At 40.4% G+C, this 23,428-nt stretch overlaps 1 protein-coding gene across 2 annotated transcripts; it reads right to left on the bottom strand.

Annotated features, from left to right (window-relative positions):
- Positions 1 to 656: 656 nt before the first annotated feature.
- LOC105028125 (inter-alpha-trypsin inhibitor heavy chain H3-like) lies at positions 657 to 22,576 on the bottom strand. 2 transcript variants are annotated; one of them, XM_029114029.2, is made up of 23 exons: positions 22,470 to 22,576; positions 20,486 to 20,649; positions 20,293 to 20,397; positions 20,005 to 20,167; positions 19,784 to 19,894; positions 19,193 to 19,321; positions 18,992 to 19,108; positions 18,653 to 18,821; positions 18,103 to 18,213; positions 14,682 to 14,863; positions 14,072 to 14,251; positions 13,121 to 13,242; positions 12,103 to 12,284; positions 9,352 to 9,450; positions 5,430 to 5,489; positions 5,174 to 5,218; positions 3,558 to 3,614; positions 3,330 to 3,392; positions 2,977 to 3,084; positions 2,673 to 2,847; positions 2,243 to 2,391; positions 1,048 to 1,129; positions 657 to 850 (listed from the first exon to the last, which is right to left on the bottom strand). In XM_029114029.2, exons 1-23 carry the CDS (start codon positions 22,545 to 22,547, stop codon positions 736 to 738), a joined length of 2,766 nt encoding a protein of 921 aa, XP_028969862.2. In that variant the 5' UTR covers positions 22,548 to 22,576; the 3' UTR covers positions 657 to 735. The 2 variants fall into 2 exon arrangements, with proteins under 2 accessions (XP_028969862.2, XP_034143447.1); XM_034287556.1 differs by having other exon boundaries at positions 3,330 to 3,355; positions 3,584 to 3,614.
- Between the last annotated feature and the right edge of the window lie 852 nt (positions 22,577 to 23,428).

The raw sequence follows: 23,428 nt of genomic DNA, 5'->3' as shown, positions 1-23,428 counted from the left end.
CTCCTTGTTCAACCTGTGTGTTATTGTTTGTCCATGTGTCCCTGGGAAAAGGGTTTTTTAACAAGTTGCCCTTGAGCATACACAACCTGTAGGAAAACTGTCTAAAAACACTAGTTAAGACGGAGTGGACCACCCACTGTATTTTTGTATCAGTTAGTAGTCAGCTAATTGGTTCTTAAGGCAGGCAAGATCAGTTTAGTGGTGTTTGAGCCTGGGTCCTCTCTAGGTTTCTTCCTAGAATTCGACCTTCTTAGGGAGTTTTTCCTAGCCACAGAAATTCAACACTACTGTTGTTTGCTCCTTGGGGTTTAAGGCCGGGTGTCTCTGTAAAGCACTTTGTGACAACTGCTGTTGTAAAAAGCGCTTTATAAATAAATTGATTGATTTGGACTAAATTATTTAATTTCTTCTTTTCCCTAACCCCTTTACCGTGTGTTTATAATAAAAAGTGTTTGACGGTAGCTTTGGTTGTCTGTGTCGTTTGATCTCACTGATCATGTACACTACACCACTCTGCATGAGTTTTGTTATGGGTCTCCACCCTAGACGGCTAGAGCCACAGGGTTCGTAACAGATGATATGCAAGTAAGTCATGAAATTGTTTTGAAAAGATATCGTAAAATAGTTTCGGTGATTTGTTATGTAAACTCATAGAACACTGTCAAGAAACCTGTCTTTATTTTTCTCTTCATATTTCTAGAGTGTAATTTCTGCATGAACAAACTTAATGAGCAGTTAGAGTTGTGATACAGTGAAGTCAGCTAGCTCCCCCTGTAGGGCAGACTGAAGTGGAGTCAACCAGCATGTCACGGTGGGGGCAGAACGAACACTGAGATCCACAGTAGAGGCCCTACAACACACACAACAATATTAATAACATTAGAAAGACTCCACCACTTCATGTCTTCATACAGTCACAGAACCATTCAAAAAATCATGACATGCAAAATCAAATACTTAATACACTTCTGGGATCTATACACAGAAGTAACATGCACAACCTAAGAACTGTCAGATTAATTGTGTTTGATTGACAGTTACATTTACCTGGAGACGTCTACTTCTTTGTCCTGAATTTTAAGTTTTATTGTTGTTCCCTGGACCTCCTCATAGACAACAGGTGGACGGGCTGCAACACAATGTAAATACTGAAAGGCTGTTCCTGAAAAATAATCTTGATTAACCAATAATCACCAGTTCTTCCTATTTAATAACATAAGACACCCTGTGTCCTAATAGAATCATCTACCACAATCACTATGAGCACTGATGTTGTCTGATGCTTTAAATGTGCATTGAATGATGACAAAATCCACAAGAGGATTTAAGAGGAGGCATAGGGCTTTACTCCTCAAGAAAGCAAGATTTGTCCCTTCTGTAATAAGAATCTATAGATGGAAATCACTGAGTGTGAATTTCATTTCCAAAATACTTGAGGGCTCTGATGTTAAAGAGGCCATTTGCAAAATGTTTATTTTTCTACTTACATAAATGACCAGAAGACATTTTTGCAAAATGTTTCCAAGTACCTGAGATATTCCCCACTAAATTGTTCTTACCGGTCTGTCTGTCAATTTGCATGATGTTGTAGTCTCCTCATACTTGCATCCTTTTTGTCTCTGATCAACTCTCCTATTATCTTTGTCAGAATGATTCCTAACCAGTTAGGCTACAAGACACAGAGGCTTTTGAACTGCTGAAGCCAAACCCTCCATTCTCCTCCTCCTAGATCTACATCTATCCTCTACATTCAACAGTGAACCGTCACATGCTGCTCTCCACCTTCTCAGAACTGGGGAGCTCTGGCTCAGCACAAAGATCACATCCAGGCTGCTCCTACCATGTGATGTGAACCTATGTTTGTCCTGTGGTCTCTCACTACTGGTGTCCCCCAGGGATCAGTTGTAGGCCCTCTTCTCTCTCTTTATGCCAGGAAACTTGCTCTGTCATGTCCTTACATGGTGTTTTCCATCACTGCTATGCAGAAGATGCCACAGAACAATTTTGCCTTCCCCTTTTCTGAAATCCAGGTGGTGAGATTTGTGTGTGCCTGGCTGACATGTTAGGCATAACCACGACAACATGGTGATCTTCCACCAAGAGAAGTTGTGTCCGCTCCAAGGCCTCTCTATCATGGTCGACAATCCACGTGTCCACCTACAAGTTACTTTTGTATGAACCTAGACCACCACTTTTTGTTCCCCTGCAAGCATCAATGTGGTGTCTCTCCTGTTTAACTTACCCATGATCCCAGTAATGTTGTCCCCTTTTGGGCGCTCCCTCAGGACGGGCCACAGGAACACGTTTCCATCCCTCTCATAGAGCATGATGATGACCCGTGTTGACCCTGTGGTGATGTCCATCTCTTTGTCCCGTAGAATCAGAGACACACTGCAGGTAGAAACATAACATGGATCAGATGTATTCATTAAATAATCTAAAAAAACAGGACAGAAAGAATCCTTTCTAGATTTATACATGTCACATGGCAAAATAATATCAGAGGATTGCATGTCTTTAAAGTACACTAAATGTTCCACTAAGCTCTGTTCCACTTGGTTTAAAATTGCAATAACACAACTTGCACTGTGTAGAAAGCAGAAACAGAAATCTAACCACAAATAAAACAAAAGCACAAATCATTTTAATGAGAGTCTGTAGTTGGTCAGCACCTGTCTTTTTCAATGTTGATATTCAGACTCCAGGGGAAATATGTGGCATTCTGTCCATTGTTGAAGGTGATGCCAGTAGTGTCAAAATCAATATGCTGATCACTTCTGTAATGGATAACAATCTTTTGATAGCCTGCATCGTCTGACTTTTCAAGGTGACCATTCATAGAAAAATCTGGGGAAAGATGGACAGTATTTATTTAAAGATTCTTAAGGAGTAGATGATGTGGAAAAATAAAGGAATACATTTATGATTTCATTAGTATGTTTCAATAAAACTGAACGATATCTGAGGTCAAGTCACCGTTGTTGGGGTCCTTTAGGAGTCTGAGTGAGAGACCTACAGGGATGTCATAGCACAGTGGAAGGGCCTGACCCTCAGCTGGCAACAGGAACCTAATAAGAGGACTTACTGAGAGAGAGGCAGGAGAGAGGAAATGGTGGAGTGAGAGAGAAAAAAGAGGAAGAGGAAAGGAATGTAAGAGAGAGGGAGAGAGGGATTTATGGAGAATAAGAGGGAAAGAGAGATGGACAGAGACAGAAGATGAGGACAGTGGCAGCATCATGAGATAATTAGTTGGTGAGAAAACAACAACAACCTTTGAGGACATCATAATTCTACACAAATAAATGTTAAGAACAATATGGTTGCAGTACCTGTTGTAGTTGTCATTTTAGTTGAATGAGTTGGAAGATTGCCATCCAATAATTGTTGTATATCTGTAACACAAGACAACACAGAGGAAATCCTGCACAGTCAGAAAATCTACACAAAGACAATCTCACCCACAAACAAAAATACACACTTTTTTTGTTTGCTTGTGACAACCTTTTGAGGACATCATAATTATACACAAATAAATATTAAGAACATAGTTGTAGTACCTTTTGGAGGTTTTATTTGAATTGAACGAGTTGGAAGATTGGCATCCAACAAAAAATCTATTTTGTAACACAAGACAATAGAGAGAACATTTTAAAATCAGACAATCTACTCAAAGAATCACACAAACAAACATACAGAAACATTTGTTTTAGTTTACATAATCACTAATGTAAACTAAAATAATCACTTTATAATTCAGTTAGCCATGAAATACCAAGTAGTTTTGATGGGGCACAAATCAGCATACATGTGACATTTTCAGAGTTTTTACTCAACATCACTTTTACAACCAGTGACCAAAACACCAAGAGTGCACAAATCACCACTCTTTTTCAATCATACCCTGTGGAGGTTCTACCCATACAGTGGGGAGAACAAGTATTTGATACACTGCCAATTTTGCAGGTTTCCCACTTACAAAGCAACTGTTCAACTCTTCAACTGTGGGTGACGGAATCTAAAACAAAAATCCAGAAAATCACAAGGTATGATTTGATACATCAGAAAAGCAGAATGCTTCACGGTTGGGATGGTGTACTTGGGGTTGTACTCATCCTTCTTCTTCCTCCAAACACAGCGAGTGGAGTTTAGACTAAAAAGCAACATTTTTGTCTCATCAGACCACATGACCTTCTCCCATTCCTCTTCTGGATCATCCAGATGGTCATTGGCAAACTTCAGATGGGCCTGGACATGCAGTGGATTGAGCAGGGGGAACTTGCCTGCGCTGCAGGATTTTAATCCATGATTGCGTTATGTGTTACTAATGGTTTTCTTTGAGATTGTGGTCCCAGCTCTCTTCAGGTCATTGACCAGGTCCTGCTGTGTAGTTCTGGGCTGATCCCTCAACTTCCTCATGATCAATGATGCCCCATGGGGTCAGATTTTGCATGGAGCCCCAGACCGAGGGTGATTGACCGTCATCTTGAACTTCTTCCATTTTCTAATAATTTCGTCAACAGTTGTTGCCTTCTTATCAAGCTGCTTGCCTATTGTCCTGTAGCCCATCCCAGCCTTGTGCAGGTCTACAATTTTATCTCTGATGTCCTTACACAGCTCTCTGGTCTTGGCCATTGTGGAGAGGTTGGAGTCTGTTTGATTGAGTGTGTGGACAGGTGTATTTTATACAGGTAACGAGTTCAAACAGGTGCAGTTAATACAGGTAATGAGTGGAGAACAGGAGGGCTTCTTAAAGAAAAACTAACATGTCTGTGAAAGACGGAATTCTTACTGGTTGGTAGGTGATCAATTCTTACTGGTTGGTACTTATGTCATGCAATAAAATGCAAATTAATTATTTAAAAATCATACAATGGGATTTTCTGGATTTTTGTTTTAGATTCCGTCTCTCACAGTTGAAGTGTACCTATGAGACCTCTACATGCTTTGTAAGTAGGAAAACCTGCAAATTTGGCCTTGTATCAAATACTTGTTCTCACCACTGTAACAAAATAAAAAGTCTAAATGTGAGGACGAGAAAGTTTTCCCAAAAAAACTTTTACTTCTGAAATATTATGTTACTGTGGAGTACCATGATAAGCATCTGGAGTAGCCAAAAGTCTGTCAGAACAGATATCATAAATGGAGAACATATTGGAGAAAGATATTTACTTACCTTCTTGTAGTAAGTATTGTCCTCTGATTTGTTTGTCCCCCCGTGCTGTAAAGCAGTTACAGTAGATTTTATTGATGAAGAACATACTCGTATCCAGAATTTATTATAGTTTGGGTTTTCTTAAGCGGAACAACCAGGTTTTTTTGACTACATGTGACTTTGGGCCCTACACCCCCTTAAATCCACACTGTGAATTGAGAACACCAAAACCCATTATCGGTCAGTACAGCTTGGTAGTAGAAACATAGTAACTTACCAACATTTGACCTGATTCGCCCTGCTCTTCTAGATCCTTGTGGAACTCCTATTGCCTGAACTGTAAAGTAGTTCCATTTACATTTTAGTCACATAGTAACTCTTACCAGGAATTCTAATGAGTTGGGTTTAACAGAAGACTTCATGTATTAAATAGTGGGGATTTAATTACAGAACTGGGGCACTGAGGGTGAATCACTTAATGGTGCAATTCGTGATGCAATATAGCTGCTCTCCAGCTATAACGTGTCCCCAGATATGTGTCACGGTTCCGCCCGTGGCCACTCCTCCCTCTCACTCTTCACAGCCCTACCGTTCCTGGTTTCCTGCCTACTAGCCGCCACCGTTCCATAATTCCCATCTGCACATGAACGTATCCCTGGAATGTCTTGTTTCATTGTACACACCAGTTCTTAATGTTCTAATCCATCAGGGTATAAATGTTCCTCTCATGCCCTTGTCCTTGTCGAGTGTTGTTGCCATGTTTATTCTAGAGATATTGTGCCTGCTTCTGCAGAAGCCTTTAGGTCAGCCCAAGTGTTGATACAAGTACCTTTTCCTGCTTAACTCAGTAGTTTATCTTTGTGTTTTCTTCCTTGCTACACGTAATAAACATCTGTGTAAATACAACTGCATCTGGTTCCTCCTTCATCCTCACCACACCGTTACAGAATACTCATCCTTCTTCGGGAACAAGCAGGACAACATGGAAGTTGTCGGCATAGTCAAGAGGAACCTCTGGAGAAGTGGGTTCCTAGCATTTGTCACTGCCAAATAAATACAACGGAGCGACCCAGCAGTGTCAGGGGAGGAGTCTGTCAATTACCCTCTGCGCTACCACAGTGGAGGGCCCAGCCAATGTCGCCCACGTCCCCATCCCAGAGGAGTACAGTGACCTGGCATGCGTGATCTCTCAAGTCCAGGCCACTCGACTACCACCTCATCAGCCAGGGGACAATCGAATTCTGACCTGGTGCCGCACCTTGAGGATACATCTACTCTCTCTCATGGACCGAGACTGAGGCCATGGTGGCCTACGTGGCAGTGAGTCTTCAGCAAAGGTTCATCCACACCTCTGCTTCACCTGCCTCCTCCGGTTTCTTCATTGTAATGAAGAAAGTGACAGAAGTCGACATACCTGCATCGACTACAGAGCTTTGAACCAGGACACGATCAGGTACAGCTTCCCTCGCCCGCTCATATCAGTGATGATTGAGCAGTTGCATGGGACGAGGTTCTCCACATAGTTGGACCTCAGGATTTTACATAACCTGATGTGTATTTGGGAGGGTAATGAATGGAAGACAGCTTTCTCTACCACCTCAAGCAACTATGAACATTTAGTCTTGTCGTTTTGCATAATGAATGCTCCATAATTTTTCCAATCCTTTGTGATTGACATCTTTAGATGTGTTGGGGAACGTTACTTTGCAAATTAAGTAATTTCTGTTACTAGTTACAGTTCCTATAATGTATCTGGTTACGTTCTTAGTTACTTGCTATAGAAAGGAAGGCTTTAAGTTGCTTCAAGATAAGTCCTTTGATTCTATATTTTCAGCCCCGATGCCTTATTACTTTTATTAAACTTAATAATTTGTTATAAATATAGGTCTGAAGTGGCAGTGTTGATGTGGATTAAACAATAGTTTGCCTGGAAATGGCTTTGATATGTGTATCATGTCCTTTGTCTGGGAGATCTGGTGCTGCCGTCCTTGCGTCTTTTGTTGCCACTTACTACTAGAAAAAAGCAATAGTACTAAAGCTACGTAGGTTGCACTGATGGGAATTGAGGATCGCTTTAATTATTAAACAAAATTAACTAGTAAGGGATTACTTAAATTAACTAACGCGTTACGTTACTCATTACCTTTAACGAGTTAACCTATTAATGCATTAACCCCAACACTGTTAGAGACATGCTGGGTCATGGTGTGCTTGTTCACATCAATTATATATTGGTGTATTTTGCCACACACGCTCAGCATGTTGTGGGGGTACACAGGGTGCTTGGGAGACTGCTGGAGCACGATCTCTTTGCCAAGGCAGAGTAGTGCTCGTTCTGACAGGAGTCCATCTCTTTCCTAGGATGCCACATTACCAACTCAGGTGTGGAGAGGCAGTGCGTAACTGGCCAACCCCAACCTCAGTCAAGGGGGGGTGGTTCCTTGGGTTCGGCAACTTCTACTGGGGTTCATTGGGTCATTCAGCTCAGTGGCCAGCCCATTCAGCTCTCTCCTGAGGGGGGTCCCAGCAGCCTGTGGTAGTCGGAGGAGGTGGGCCACACTTTCCAGAAAGTAAGGACCCTCTTCAGTACGGCACTCATGCTCGTGCATCCAGGTCCATCAATGACGTTCATCGTGGAGGTGGACGCTTCAGAGAGTGGGCAAGGGGGCGGTGCTCTCCCAGAGGTCAGGCACTTCGCACAACCTGCAACCTTGCACCTTCCACAGAACGCAACTATGACGTGGGCGATGGAGGTACTGGCTGTCAAGAAGTTTTGGGAAGCCTGGAGGCACTGGCTGGAGGGCACCAAACACCCATTCCTGGTTTCGGACAAAACATCACAACCTGGAGAACGTTTAGGCCGGGAACAGGCTGAATCCCTGCCAAGCCAGATGGGCCCTGTTCTTTGCCCAATGCCACTTCACCCTGTCTTATATCCCTGGGGCAAAGAATGCCAAGGCTGATGCTCTTTTATGCCTGCATGATGCCCATCATGTTGCAGGCCCAAATCATAGCACCAGCACTGTTGCAACTAAGCACAAAGTGGAAAGACAGGTGCACGCAGACTAATGTGTGTATGGAAATCAGGATTGTCAGTCGGATTGACTTCTGTTTGAAGATCCCCCACCTAATCATGTCAAGTTGGGATACATAGTACTGAGAGTGTAAATACAATTGTAAAATGATGGCTAAAAGTGTGTATAGATGGGTTGAATGTGTGCAGTTGGGCTAAGTGTGTATAGATGGGTTGAGTATGTGTCAGAAACTGCAGCTGTGGTGGAAATCATGGTGGTAATGTTTGGTGTGCCCTGTTAGGGTGAAGGAGTATGAAGTTGCTAGGTTACAGATGACAGAACAGGTCTCTTACAGGAAGGCATGGGAAATAGTTGAAGGAGTGAAGGCAGCTGAGGAAGTATGAATGTGGAAAAACATATTATATGGTCATCAGACTGTGGTTCTACAGCATCCCCATCCCGGGCCTTTTAACTTGAGTAAAACTTATTGGAGTGAACTAATGTGACCTAAGAGAGGTTGAGTGTGGCTCTGTGGTATTGTGGATGGGAGTTAGATAAGGGTTTTTTGTTTTGATTTGTTTTCATAAAACCTTTTTCTGAAATACAATAGGTGAACAGTATACCCGAACAGTAGGTGACGGCAATGCATATTTTCATTGGTTGGAGTCACTAAATATTAAAGGTGTTTGTAGTTGGTAGTTGGTCAAACGTATGGACTTATGTGGTGTACACAATTGCCTCGCAAGTGTTACTGCGTCGCTATGGCCATGGCTTCGAGCCCTCGTCCAGGGAGTGGAGAGGTAATCAGCATAGGGGGCGGGCGCCTCTGACCTAGCCGTGCATAAGGCAATGGGAGGGAGTGTTTCCTCTGACATGTTGGCTCACATTGGCTTCCTGGTTAAGGGAGGGGGTGTAAAGAAGAAGACCGGCTGATTGGACAATATTTGGAGGAGGCCTGTGGTGATCTACGACTCTCCTGATTCCGCAGGGAATGTTGTAGCAGTGACGAAACACTTATATTCAAGGTAAATGTTGCAGACGTCGGCTATATTATAACATTTCATGTGAAGCACACACTTTCACAGTGGTAAATTTAATCCATGAAAATTTGTGGTTTTTTAAATTTTTAGTAAATTTAATCCATGAAAAGTTTTGGTAAGATTAGGTGTGGCATGTTCGTCTTACCTTGGAAATGTGGCCCTCCCATTGGCCCTAGCACTCCATAGACCCCTGGGATTCCAGGTTGCCCTGATATACTAGGGTAAGCTGGTATATTGTACAACCCTGTTAAACAGAAAAACATATTTCAAATGAATGTTTATGGATTGACAGTCTTATCTCTTATGTATTCTATTGTCTCAAGCCATACAGTGATTGTCACTCACTGATGTAGATTTACTTTGTGTGTGATCCTGCTTTTACTATACAGGTGACCCCATAAAGGTTTAGTTACCAGTCCAAATAAGAAAAAGTAGAACCCTGTTTGGGAAGTTTGGGACGCTGTGCAAAGTGCAAATATAAACAGAATGCAATGATGTGTAAACTATTTATTCCTGTATTTAATTGAAAATAGTACAAAGACATCATATCCAATGTTGAAATTGAGGAATTTTATTGTTTTTGGAAAAATACATGGCCATTTTAAATTTGATGAAAGCAACATGTTTCAAAATGTTTTATCATTGTGTTGCATCACCTCCTCTTTTAACAATATTCTGTAAGTGTTTGGAAACTGAGGAGACCAATTGCTGTACAGTGAAATGTTTTCCCGTTCTTGCTTGATATAAGAATTCTGCTGCACAACAGTTCGGGTTCTCATCTGTCATATTCTTTGTTTCATAATGCACCAAAAAGGTCCAGAGCAATGCTGTTGTAATACATGCAGAGTGTAGTTTGGCATTGTCTTGCAGAAATAAGCAAGGCCTTCCTTGAAAAAGACATTGTCTGGATGGCAGCAAATATTGCTCCAAAACCTCAATATATTCAACACATTTGATTTGTTGTCTTTGAAATTTTTTATACCGTATCGCTCGACACATTCACTAAATTTGTAATGAGTTCTAAATCCACAAATTGTCAGCTAGACCTGATTCCAACAAAATTACTTAAGGAGCTATTTACTGTGCTATATCAGCAAATGTTGGACGCAATAAATTGCTCCCTTTCCTCCGGATGTGTAACAAACTCACTGCAATGCTCTTCTTTCCGGTTACTCTGACAAATCAGTAAATAAACTTCAATTAGTGCTGCACACGGCTGCTAGAATCCTAACTAGAACAAACGTTTTTTAACACATTACTCCTGTACTAGCCTTTTTACACTGGCTGCCTGTTAGGGTTAGGGCTGATTTTAAGGTTTTAATGTTAACCTATTAATCAATACATGGACTTGCTCCTACTTACCTTGCTGAAATGGTCCAGCCATACATACCTACACGTAACCTACGATCGCAAGATGCAGGCCTTTTAATTGTACCTAGAATTTCTAAACAAACAGCTGTAGGCAGGGCCTTTTCTCATATAGCTCCACTACTGTGGAATGATCTGCCAATTAAGGTTAGAAATGCAAACTCAGTGCAAACTTTCACGTGTCTACTAAAAACTCATCTCTACTGCACGGTCTATGATTAGGTGTAGCCTGGTGTAAAATTGACCAGAAGGCTTGATACTGTCCACCCTTGCTGTCTTGCCAGGTGGGCTCTCATCGCCACTGGGATGCCCTCCCTCCAATGCCTTTCGGGGGAGGAGTCACTGGCTTATTGTTGTCTCTCTGTTGTTCACTTGTGCAATTGAGCTGTATGCTGCTGGCAATACTCGGCCCTCATTCAGGGGAGTTGCGGTAGTGGGTGTCCCTTTGGTTGATGCTTGGCAATGTGGGTGCATTGATTTCCTGCCTGTTGGGCCCTGGATATGGCCACAGTGTCACCGGACCCACCCTGTCTCAGTCCCAAGGTCTAATGCTGCTATATTATTGTGCTGGGGGGGATTGGGTCAGTTCTCCTTCTCCACTATAAATCGTTGTTGAAATGAGGAATGTATTTTCTGAATTTTCCCAGTCTCCTCCTGTTTTAATCTTAGGAGAACATGAGGTCCTGGCCCACACCTGTGGAGTACCTGGTTTAGGGGGCCCGTTGCTGTCCCTGTACAAAGTCATCCTGGTTGTGTTGCAGATCAAGATGATACCTGACTATTTCAGCTGCCACTGTGCTGACACTTCCTCTCTCCCCCGTGTTGTCCCTGTCCTTGTCCATCTGGTCATGCTTTTGACCTGGTCTAAGTTTAAATAGACTCTGGACTTAGCCCACATGCATTTATTAATTATTACAATTGGACTCTTAATATGTTCACCCGGCACAGCCAGAAGAGGACTGGTCACCCCTCTGAGCCTGGGTCCTCTCTAGTTTTCTTCCTAAATTTCGGCTTTCTTAGGGAGTTTTTCCTAGCCACTGAAATTCAACACTCCTGTTGTTTGCTCCTTGGGGTTTAAAGCCGGGTGTTTTTGTAAAAGCACTTTGTGACAACTGCTGTTGTATAAAGGGCTTTATAAATAAGTACACTTGATTGATTGATTGATCTTTGAACAATTCTGTATTGATTATGGTTTTTAAATGATTAGCACATCATTGCATTCTGTTTTGCTTTTAATTTTAGTTACACAACTTTTTTGGAAACAGGGTTATATATGGACATTTGGGAGTATTTTTTTCTGGTCTTGACAAAAGATAGAAAATATTTGAATGTATATGTTTTTGTAAAAATGGTTGGTGATGATGGCAGTAGTTTGCTTACAGGCTCGGCTCAAAACTCTTTTGTTGGGTATCAATAAGGATATCGGCAGAGGGACACTTTGCCTTGATCCTGTTGATCTCCTAACCACCGGACAACCCCGTGGGCTTTCTATTGGCACATGTGTGGTTATAATGAAAGTCTTTCTCACTGTGGCCTGGGAAGGTCCCGGTGGGCGTCTCTCCCTCCTTGGGCTTATGGGCCACCTGGGACTCCTCCCCCTGGGGTTTGGTGACCACCATGGAGGTGAGAGGAGTCACAAAGCCGTACTTCAGACAAAGATCCAGGATCTCCTTCTTAACCGTCTCTTTCTCATTACCGCTCAACTGCACCCTGAAAGGATTCAAAGTTGTCCTTAGTGGGAGTCACCATAGATTATATGAGAGATTTAAATAGTAAAGTATTATATTTAAATTTGTTGATGTTATATAATGATAGATTTTACAATTATCAAGCTTTTTTTCTTCCATTGAACCACTTTCTTTCCCAAGAACCACAAGATGACTTCTCTGATTGGTTGAATAAGCTGATCTTCTGCATGATATTCCTCTATCTGATTGGTCAGGTAGGCAGGCCTTCTCACTTTGCAGCTGGTGCATTTAGTCCATCTAGTGACCGTCCACATCTGTTGGGTTCCCACATTGAGGTGTGGCTCTGAGTCAGAGCACGTCAATTCTGTCCCTGATATGTAATGAAATCTAATCTGGATCTCCCTGTGCAAATTATTTTACTGATTTAACACCGTGCATCCTAGTTCCTCACAGAAATCATTAAGTGAATTGGGAGACTGAGGTAGATCCAGATGTGGGAAGGAATATGTGACGAGTTGTACCTGTGGAAAACTGCAGGCAGACTAATTGTTCAGAACCAGTCCAGAACCACTGCAACATCACTTTGGATATTTAAAACTTCAAGATTATTTTGAAACATTCCATGAATCCACAGGGAGAAAGGAAACATAGTGTAGTCATGAGGGCCAATCAGGATATTCAAGGGCACTTTATGGAGGCATTAATTCAAACCACTTCTGTCAAACAATCTATATACACATACACACAAACATACACTGACCTACACAAAGGTAAAGATATACATACAGATGTGGTCCTGCATAGACACAGGTTAAACACACAGAGTCACAGACACAATGTCATGCAAAGCAGACTCACTCTTTGTCCAGTAGCTGCTTCACAGTCAGGTAGGCCCACAGCCTCTGAAGGTTGCTGTCTGACCTGGCTGTAATGGGCTTCTCTGTTGGTATTGTCTCTGAGTACGTCACCTTGTTGCTTTTCTGAAATAATTCAAGATTCTTTAGGTCACAGTTCTGAACCATATAATACATTTTATCAAATGTTTTGACATTTCCCTGAACTCTAAAACACACAGGACAGTATGGAGTAAACTGACCTATGAACTTTTGAAGGGGCAGAGTCATAGGCGCCGATTTATGTTTTCCTCCGTGGGTGCTCATAGGCGCACGCCATTTATATATATATATATATATATATATATATATATATATATATATATATATATATATATATATATATATATATATATACACCTATATATACACCTATATATACATATATAAACGCACTACGCACACCTATTCATTTACTTATTAATAAAGCCGTAAAGTAGATCTTTCAAAATTTACCACTTATCACAAATACAGGATTGGAGATGAAAAGTTTAACTGACATGTAGGCCTAACCGCGATCAGTTCGTGGGAAACTGAGTTTTGCGCTATTATCTAAATATCGATTAAAAAAAACGACACAGTTTCTGGGAGTTTCTCCCTAATTTCTACTACGAGTTTTTGATAGTGGCATTTTTTCATCTGAGAAACGCTGTGATTGGCGGATAGGGAGCACCCGGAGCAGGCGACTGGTTATGTCGCTGTCACTAATATTGACATAACCAATCACAGTGTGACAGACGCTTTACATATCACCAACGGCAAGTTTAATTTTAAATGAATGTAGCCTACTGGCGGTCTGGCACACGTGGGTGCTCGTGCTCGGTATTTTCGTGGGTGCTCGCTATTTTCCGTGGGTGCTCGAGCCCCGGAGCACCCACGGTATCGGCGCCTATGGGCAGAGTAGTGGTGATCTTACCGATATGGCAATGACCTCTGCTGTGAACTCCTCTATGTTGTTGTCAGTGATCTGGCCAGCTACCACAATCTCAGAGCCGTTGTAGTATTGGCTGAAGTTGGTCTGGGTCAGGTTAGCCCCACCCAGATACACCATCTGTACATCTGTCAGTAGGGGTGTGGCCACCTCTTCATAAAAGCCCTGTCAATTATACAGTGATCAAACAGGCCATCAGTCCCACATCTTCTCCCACTGGTCATATTAATTAGAATTAAAGTGAATTTAATTAAAGTGGATTTAATATTGCAACACACCTTACAAGAAGAACAAAACAATTATAATAGGATTTACAGAAGTATGCATCAATAAAGCGGAAATAAAGTGAGCCTTTGTGTACCACCTCCTTATTCATGGCAAATCACCTTTCGTTATTACTTACATCTTTACAAATTGTCCCTTTTAATTTTCGGCTAATGAAACTGGTATTATACTTGTTCATCCATGTTAATAATTCTATTGTAATCCAGTCCCTGTAGTGTTGATAAACCCCCTCACCCTGTGTTTTGTGTTAATTCTATTGTAATCCAGTCCCTGTAGTGTTGATAAACCCTCTCACCCTGTGTTTTCTTACCTGCAGCTGCAGAGCAGCATCAGAGTCCTCATATATTCTGCGTCCCACACCGTTGTTTTCCAGCGCCATCTTCTCCAGGAACTCAAAGTTAACATCCATTCCAAAACCGAGACAGTAGAGCGGGAATTTCTTATTAATGGCTTCTTTTATGTTCTTGTGGATAGTTTCCAGGTTGGTCTCTCCTGAGAAAGCAATATTGGCTATCATTGTGTGTGTTCGTGATTCAGACCTATCTGTACATGTGGGGACCAGAATTCCCCAGAAAGACTGTAAAACAACAAATTGGCTCTACGTTTTTTTCCTCTGAAAATGTTTAATTGAATACGTTTTCAGGATTACATTTTCATTAGAATCAGGATTACTGTTAGATTTTGATGTTTCAGTTAAGGTTTAGGGTTAGGTGTAGCGGTTAAGGCTTGGTTTAGGTTAAGCCATAAAGTTTAGGTTCTTGGGGATAAGGTATAGGACATTATATTTGCTTTGTAGAACAAGAAACCAGGCAAGCCTAGTGTAGCCGGCCTTTTGAGTAAATGGCCCCACTTTTCCACTTTGCAAATCCAATAGTAAGCTGTACATGTTGGCATTCATTTCAGTTTGTATCCACCAATGACTGGAATGAGTTGCAAGTCCATTAAATAAGCATTATGTAGGACCACACAATAGAATATTTTTTGTAAGTTATTTGTGAAAGTAGTTTTTTGAAATGTTGAGCTTCCCAAATAGTTTACTATTGTCAACACGTTCAGTAGATTCTGCAACACCCAATGATTGTCTATTGTTTATTTTGATGTAATGGTTGTGTAGCATTACTTGTGTCTGAATTAAATTTAAATAAAGCTCTGAAGAAAACAAATAAATATACTGTAGACATCACTTTAAATCAGCTAGCATTTGAGCTACTAAGCTGCTCACATATTTCTGTCTGTCACCACTAGCCAGACAGAAAGATATGGAGGACCAAGCCGGACAAAATTAGAAATTATTTTTTAAATGAAAAATCTGTAAATATGTTTATACATAGAAATATATAAATAAATGTATTAATCTATATTATTTCCCTATTTCTTTAATTCCTTGATAATACATTTCTGTATTTATTTTTATATTAATTTCCATAATCTTGTATTTCTGTATATATTTATTTCTGTATTTATTTCTGCTTAAGCTAATAAGGGAGCAGCACTTAGCACTCAGAGGTAGTAATCAAACCCAGAGCGGCAGATAGAATCAGTCTGTAACAACGGGGCTGTTTTAGGTCCTTAGTGCATCTCCATGTTGCCAGTCACTATTCCTAGTTTTAGCACATGCATTGTTTGTGCATAGTTGACATGAATAAGGTATCAATAAAACCAAGAGGAGTTTTTAGAAAAACAATGTTTTCACCATGTGAATAGGCTACGTGAATGGGCACATCTTTGAGGGGCTATGCCAGGAGTCTTGGCATTGAAATGGGATAAAATCAGTGCCAGTTTAAATGACCAGACTTGTAAGTTAAGCAATCTAATTTTCCCAAAATTCCTCTTGGTTTGGACCTATGCACTGGCGTTGTAATCAACTCGTTATCCCCATCAGAATTCCAATGGGAGACCCAAAAAGACGTGCTGTTTTTGTAGCATACTCACTTGGAGAAAAGGACCGTGTCATTTTCCAAAAACTTTGTTTTTGTATAGGCCAACTGGCAAACATTGTTCTCTGCGCTGGGCTCGGGGCATAGCCAGGACAGGACGGGAGGGGGCATCTAGCCACCTCTAATCCACTTTGGTCTCCCCAATTGGAGGCAGGTGTTGATCATTCCCTCCAATTGGGGACCATATTTAAGTTAATTGTGTTGGCCATGCCAATGTGGTTCATTTTGGTTTTCCTGTTTTCAGCTAAGCCCACGTCACTGGTTGCTCCTTTTTGTTTGTTGTATTTGTTTTTTTCTTCATTAAAACATGGATTATTGGGACGACATCGACTCTGCGCCTGTGTCCTTCCACTACCACAACCTCATCCGTGACAGTGTCATTCTAAAGGGGTGACCTAAAAGAGAGTTCCATGATTTTATTGGTGTGATTTGGATGTTCCAACAAATTTAGATCCATATTTTTGGAGTTTGCCCAACCTTCATGCCTGTCTCACGGCCTGTCTCATCATTGCAAAGACTCCTTGGGACAGACTTGCAAAGACACGCTGTTCGTAGCCTATTCACTAGCCTATACACGAAAAGTAGGTTGTGTTTATCTGAAAACCTACTCACAACTGATGCATGTTCTTAAACTAGGAATTGTGATTGGCAACATGGGGACGCCCAAAGGGTCTACAACAGCATTCACCGTCTTCAGAGTCAGATTCTATCTGCTGCTCTGGGCTTGATTGCAACATCTGACTGTTGAAGTCCGCCCCCTCATTAGGTTGAAGTAAATAAATAAATAGAGAAATAAAATAATGTGTGGTAGAAAATGTGTTATTCCATAGTACAATGAAATCGTATTGCTTATTCTAAGTATAATCAAGTAATTGAATAAGGCCATTGTGTGTTTCAGCTCTGCTCATCTGTATAGGATGTGCCTACAGTGGATAGGTATATCATTAGCTACCTTCTCAAGGTTGGACAATGCAATACATTATCTCGATAGGCCGAAGTTCACAGAGCAGCTGGTGAGACATGTAGACTAACCATGCATGGGACAAGGACACAGTGGGCTTTACTGAATGTATGTAGGCCTGAGCTCAACCTTCAATGGGAAGCTCTTGACCTGACTCTGCTGAGATTGTTGTTAACTGCTCCAGGTTTATAAATCTAGAATGAAGCTTAACTTGTAAAAATTATTTACAGTCTCAGAGCTTTTCCCATTTAGTGATTTCCACGTCATAGGGAAATAAATATGGAAATAAAATAATACGGATATAATAAAATACAGAAACAGATATTTACAGAATAATAGATTGTGGAAATGACTATAAATAATAAATATGGAAATGAATGATCAAGGAAATAAATAAATAGTGCAAATATATTGATTAAAAATGTGTATTATATTTTTAAGTATATTTATTGATACATTTATTCATTTATTTCTCATTTTGGCAGGATTGGTCCTCCATACAAAGAACATGTATTCAAAAATAATGTGGTTGCTCAATTACTGTGACACCATGGGCAGGATAAGCTGGTTAAACAATTCCAAACCACACATTGTACAACAACTTGATTTTGCCAGGCCTCGCATGACCCGGTTTATGAAGCTAGGTTTGGTGTAAGTCTTACAATTGGGCTTGATGTTATAATCAATCAAATTTCAATCAAATGTATTTATAAAGCCCTTTTTACAACAGATGTTGTCACAAAGTGCTTTACAGAGACACCGGGCCTTAATAATAATTGGGCTTAGTTTCAGGTTTAGTCATTTGGGATATACAAGTATGTGTGTGAGTGTACCTGTGGTTGGGTCTCCATCAGTGAGCAGTATGAGGAGGGAGGCTGTTCCCTCTCGGAGGTGTCGGTTCAGCATGTCTGTGCCCCTCAACACCGCAGCATTGATGTCAGTGGCTGAGGAGAAATTGGGGCAACGTATTGATGTTTTATAGTTTCACCAGCTTGGCTATTGTTTATATCTCCAATTACATTAACATTTTGTGCATTTTAAATGATACTAAATACTACATCACAAATGTTGTTTAATAGGTTAGCCATTATTCATATTATTTATGTTAGAACAATTTATTTGCAATATAAAAATGTTATGTAAATTAATGTTTATAACGGGATAGTTCACCCAAAATACAGAATGAACTTGAGTTGCAAATAATGCATGATAGAAAGTTGTGATATTACTTTCCCTGGTTTTCATTGTTTCCCTAGCATTTTAGCAATTGGTGGTGGTACAATACTCATTTAGGTCAAGAGACAGCTATTAGCACACGTCTTAATCATCACCCTGAGATTGAATGAATGGATCCTTTTCTATTTATTATAATGTTAATTTTACCTCCTCTGTCTCTAATATTTTGTACAAATATTTTGGCGGCCTCCAGATTTTTCTGATTGGCAGGAAGCAGTTCTTTCTTCCAGGGAGACACTGAGCTGTCAAATGTAATCAGGCCGAAGTGGTCGTCCTCCGCCAGGTCTTCGAGAATCTTCAACAAAGCCTCACGGGTCTGACAGATCACAAGGTAACCATAATGCAATAGAACAACCCACAAATCAACCAATAAAACACTATTCACTGAAGAAATAATGTAATATAATTTACTATATACTACTGTAGGTGTACACCATTAATTTGATAATAATTTTGCTGCATTATGACAAGCAACACAACACACACCTGTTCAATTTTCCTGCCACTCATGGAGCCACTCCGATCGATGACGAAGACCACATTCTTTGGAATGCGTGGTAGATCACTGGGAGCAAAGTGATGGACAAAATACCCATCTGACTTCTGAAGAGGTAATAAAAGACAGTGGTTAAAGAACAAAGTACAGATAAAGTAATCAATAACAGGAAGAAGGTAGAAGAAGTTCACCTTGAGATCTCCTATGGACTTTTTCCTGTGGACGTCATAGACAATGACCAGGTCTCCGTTCAGGCCCTCCTCTCCACAGCTGTCACACTGACTCTGCTGTTCCTTACTGGGGTAGAAATGGACCCAAGCCTGGGGAGAAAGTGGTCATTTGTCTGGTTTCTGATTTGAAATCGGATGACTGCTATAAGCATTAACATAGATCTGATCCGCACATATCAGGATAGGAAGGTGTGTTAATCACAGGGAACAATATTGGAAGGTGAAACACTAGAGAAATGGTGGTTATCCCAGAGATAATAGTCCAGACACTGAGGTAGATCTAAGATGCTCATAATGGTCACTGCTTGGAAAATACTGAGAAATGTTGTTTGGCCCTCTGATAACTACTCAAGCAACCAATCAGGGTTGAGGTCCCTCAGGTTGGAACGTTTGAGAGACACATTTAAGATACAACTAGACTGTACGATATCTCCTGAGACATGAAGCCTAACTACGTAGGATTGTTAGGTGCTCATCTTAAAATTGTTACGCATTAGAGTTCTGCATGTTCTGTAATAGTTCTGGTTGTTTTTACTCAGTTTTGGAAATTACCTCAGTTGAAGTCTGTGTTTTGGAGATGGCATTAGCCAGCTCTTTGGTGCTCAGCCCTCCTTTAATCTCCAGGATGTTAATACCTGGGTGTTCATTGATGTACACATCAATCTGGCCAAAAGGAAGAGAGAGGAAGGTGTAGAAATTCCTCTATAATCCATGTTCATTTAGTGTTTGTTATTTACATTTTCATATCTTTCCCTTTCTTTTTTCTTTCATACCTTGAAATCAGCAACAGCCTGCATGGGTCGAGCGTGGATCAAGAGTTCATACTTTCCCAGGCGACGTTTCAGCAGCTCCTCATATGTGAGTTCAAAGGTCACCTTACTGAGCGCAGCCACAGTCACAGATGTCTTAAACTCCTCAAGGGTCCTCCCCACAGAACTGGAGAGAAATAAAGACTCAACTCATACGAATGCATACATGTTGCAGACAGAGAGTGGCCACACACATGAGATTTGAATCGCAGTAGCATTACTGACCATGTACACACAAATACACACACACACCTGACTATACCAGCACTTTGTCCACGAGACACTGCCTGAGTGTACTGCTGCTGGGCCTCCTCCTTCTGTTTCACAACCCCATCATATGTCTTTCCCTCAATGGTCCTGAAGAAGAGGAGGAGTTACACTGTACATATGTAATATTGAACTAATTTGTGTCTGCAAATTATTGTTGTGAATATTGTAGACCTACATTCTGAATTTACTAATGAAGGCATTCTTGGGAATCCTGACATGGAATTCTATTTCCTGTGACTGGTCAATCCGATTGGCTACTCGACTGGTGATGACAGTAGTTGCATAGCGACTGGTCACTGTGGAGTTGATGTGGAAGCTGTAGATGTCCCAGTCCCTGTTCTTTAAAGGGCCAGGAAACATAATCAACAATGTATTTATTATAATGAAAAACATTTGAACACAGACACAGTTTTTGTCCATAAAAAACTGTAACGCCTTAACTTGAGCAATCATAAAAGCCTCCGACACAGACAGTATAGTATACACACTGTCTGTCTATCTTGTGGGGATCTGAGACCTAACCCCTGACCCTGACCCTTATTCCCTAGTCCTAAACCTAATCCTATTTGTTTTGTGTAATACCTAATCTTGAGCAATCACCAACCCTATCCTTGATATGAATGATTGTAGGTCTACAGTATTTAAAAAAATATATGTTTATAGAATGTTAAACACAATCATATAAAACCATGAAAAGTCACTTCAACACATCTAGTGTTTAGTCCTAAAACAAACAGTATATTCCTTTTTTAAGATTTATTACTGTCGGTATTCAGATTAGTAAAACCAAAATTTGAAATAACAATTAAGCTGGATTAAATTTTTTATTTCTGTAGAATCGGATGAAGTTATATCAGAGAGGATATTAAATATGGTAAAAATAAATCCCTTTTCTATTAGACCATGTTCCTGTATCCAGGCAGTAATCAGGAATTTAATCTGTTTATAATTTCTTTAATATTAAAGTGCCTCTGAAGCCTGTATATATCACGGGGAACAAAGTCCTCTCATGGTTCTTAAAAATGTCTTTGTAGCTTAATGGTCACGTTCAAAACAGTTGGCTATATGAGTAGAGAAGTTCTCAGGGAGAGTAACATGGTTAAAACTGAGTTCACAAAGCAACTGAAAGTCGCAGGTAAAAATACTTTCTAGCACTAGTGGCTGTGGTTTGAAATGCAAACACAGAAATGTATGCTTGCAAAACAATAGTCTTTTTCTCAGAGTTTTGAAACCTGGATAGCCTATAACTGGAAGAGAGGTGACCTGATTATCAGGCTGGTTAATAAAAATATTGACCACTACTCAGCACCAGCCCTACTATTCAGCCAATCAGAAGCCTCCACTGTTTTTGATATCCTCTGGCACTGGCTTTAGTTGTTCCAAAGTTCAGAACAAAATGGTTGGCAAGTCCTCTTTCATCCTATGATTAAGAACAGTCTGACAGAATATTTGAAGAGAATATTTAAATAAATCCACACCCTCACACATTTTATTAACTTCCTTATTTTTTGAATTACACAAAATTGGAACAACTAATACCATTAAATAAAGTTGTAGAAATGTAAAGAACAGATATTGAACATTATTTTCATTTCATTATTCAGGAAATATGTGCTACCATAGGTGTTTAGCAAATTTTGTGACAAACCAGTGAGTTTGCCAACATCAAGAATATGGGCATTTTAAATTATTCCAAAAGTTGGAATATTCCACGTTTAATATAATTGCAAAATGTACTGTCAGTATATCATATCTGAGACAACCTGTTGGAATTTGGATCCCATTGCAAAAAACTATTTCTGTGCTGATCTGTAGGAATGAATCATTGTATTTTCTGAAGATGCAACTACGACCAAGTTTTATGTTCCAGACGAAGGCAGATAGATATTGTTCTGATATCGTCTGGTACTTGACCAAAACAAAGTACACTCATTTTTGTTTAGAATTTCAGTCATTGTAGTATTCTGATATAATAGTTACTATTTAAGATACCTCCTAGCTCAAGCCCTTTTACCCAGGATTTTAGTAGAATGTTAAGAAAATGAAACAAATTAACACTGCCTCCCGTCCAAATGTCAGTTATTGTCCTGAAAAGGCTAGAGACGATTAACACAACAAAACATCCCCCCTGAAGGAATGCCCTCACTGTGTGAACCTACCACATTGGTTGGCGCTGAAGTAACGTAGGCCAGCAACAGCCCAAGGAGGCCAACTCGCACTGCAACTCCCTCCATCATGGCTTCAACAGAACTGAAACCCCAAATAGAACACACAACGTTTTAAAGAAGAATGCATGCTGCTATTGGCCAACACGCACTAAGCACACAACTGTCAATCAATAAATGTGACCACTGTCAGATGTGAACACCTAATGTTGTAATTTAGCAGTAACGTAATAATAAGAGGTTGAAGGGGAGATTTGGTCCACTGAATGTTACTTCCCAAAGCCACAAAACTTTTTCTTGAACACACTGAACTTAATGTAGTGTGTGTGAACACTTGTGTGAATGTGGTGTACAGCCACTTTGTCACAGTTGGTTTTACACATGTAATTTATTTAACAATAAGGCAAATGAGGCAAAACATCCTTAAACATCTGCATAACTGCAAAATATAAGAATGCGTTTTCAGCACTGCTTCAAGGCAGTGATTTTTATTATCATGATAAGACACCCAATGGACAGACTTATATAGAACATCAAAATACTTTTATTTCATTAAACCTTTTAAAATCACATGTATCATTGATGCATATTTTTACAGATTAAATTACACTTAAAAAACAAAATGACACAAAATATAAAGAAGAGCCTCTGTAACTTTTCTCAGTCTCCTCCAGTTTTAAATTTTAGGAGGAGATGATGTCCTGGTCAAAACCTGCGGATTACCTGGTTTGGAGGGCCCGTTGCTGTCCCTGTCCTTGTCCACCTGGTCATACTTCTGACCATAGTCTAAAATCAAATAGACTCTGGATTTAGCCCAGAGAAATGTATTTATTTTTCCAATTGGACACTTAATATCTCACCCGGCACAGCCAGAAGAGGACTGGTCACCCCTCTGAGCCTGGGTCCTCTCTAGGTTTCTTCCTAAAATTCGACCTTCTTAGGGAGTTTTTCCT

This window comes from Esox lucius, chromosome 17 (genome assembly GCF_011004845.1).
Source record: "Esox lucius isolate fEsoLuc1 chromosome 17, fEsoLuc1.pri, whole genome shotgun sequence".
NCBI classification, from domain to species: Eukaryota; Metazoa; Chordata; class Actinopteri; order Esociformes; family Esocidae; genus Esox; species Esox lucius.
The sequence above is the reverse complement of the archived record's forward strand: the minus strand, read 5'-3'. Positions and strand labels throughout refer to the sequence as shown.

Excerpts from the sequence above, each read along its gene's own strand:
- LOC105028125 (XM_029114029.2), bottom strand. The coding sequence starts at position 22,547 with ATGATGGAGGGAGTTGCAGTGCGAGTTGGCCTCCTTGGGCTGTTGCTG. Across the intron at positions 19,109-19,192 it reads AGTCCATAGGAGATCTCAAG|AAGTCAGATGGGTATTTTGT; the intron begins GTGAACTTCTTC and ends TTACCTCTTCAG. Across the intron at positions 12,285-13,120 it reads AAGCAGCTACTGGACAAAGA|GGTGCAGTTGAGCGGTAATG; the intron begins GTGAGTCTGCTT and ends GAATCCTTTCAG.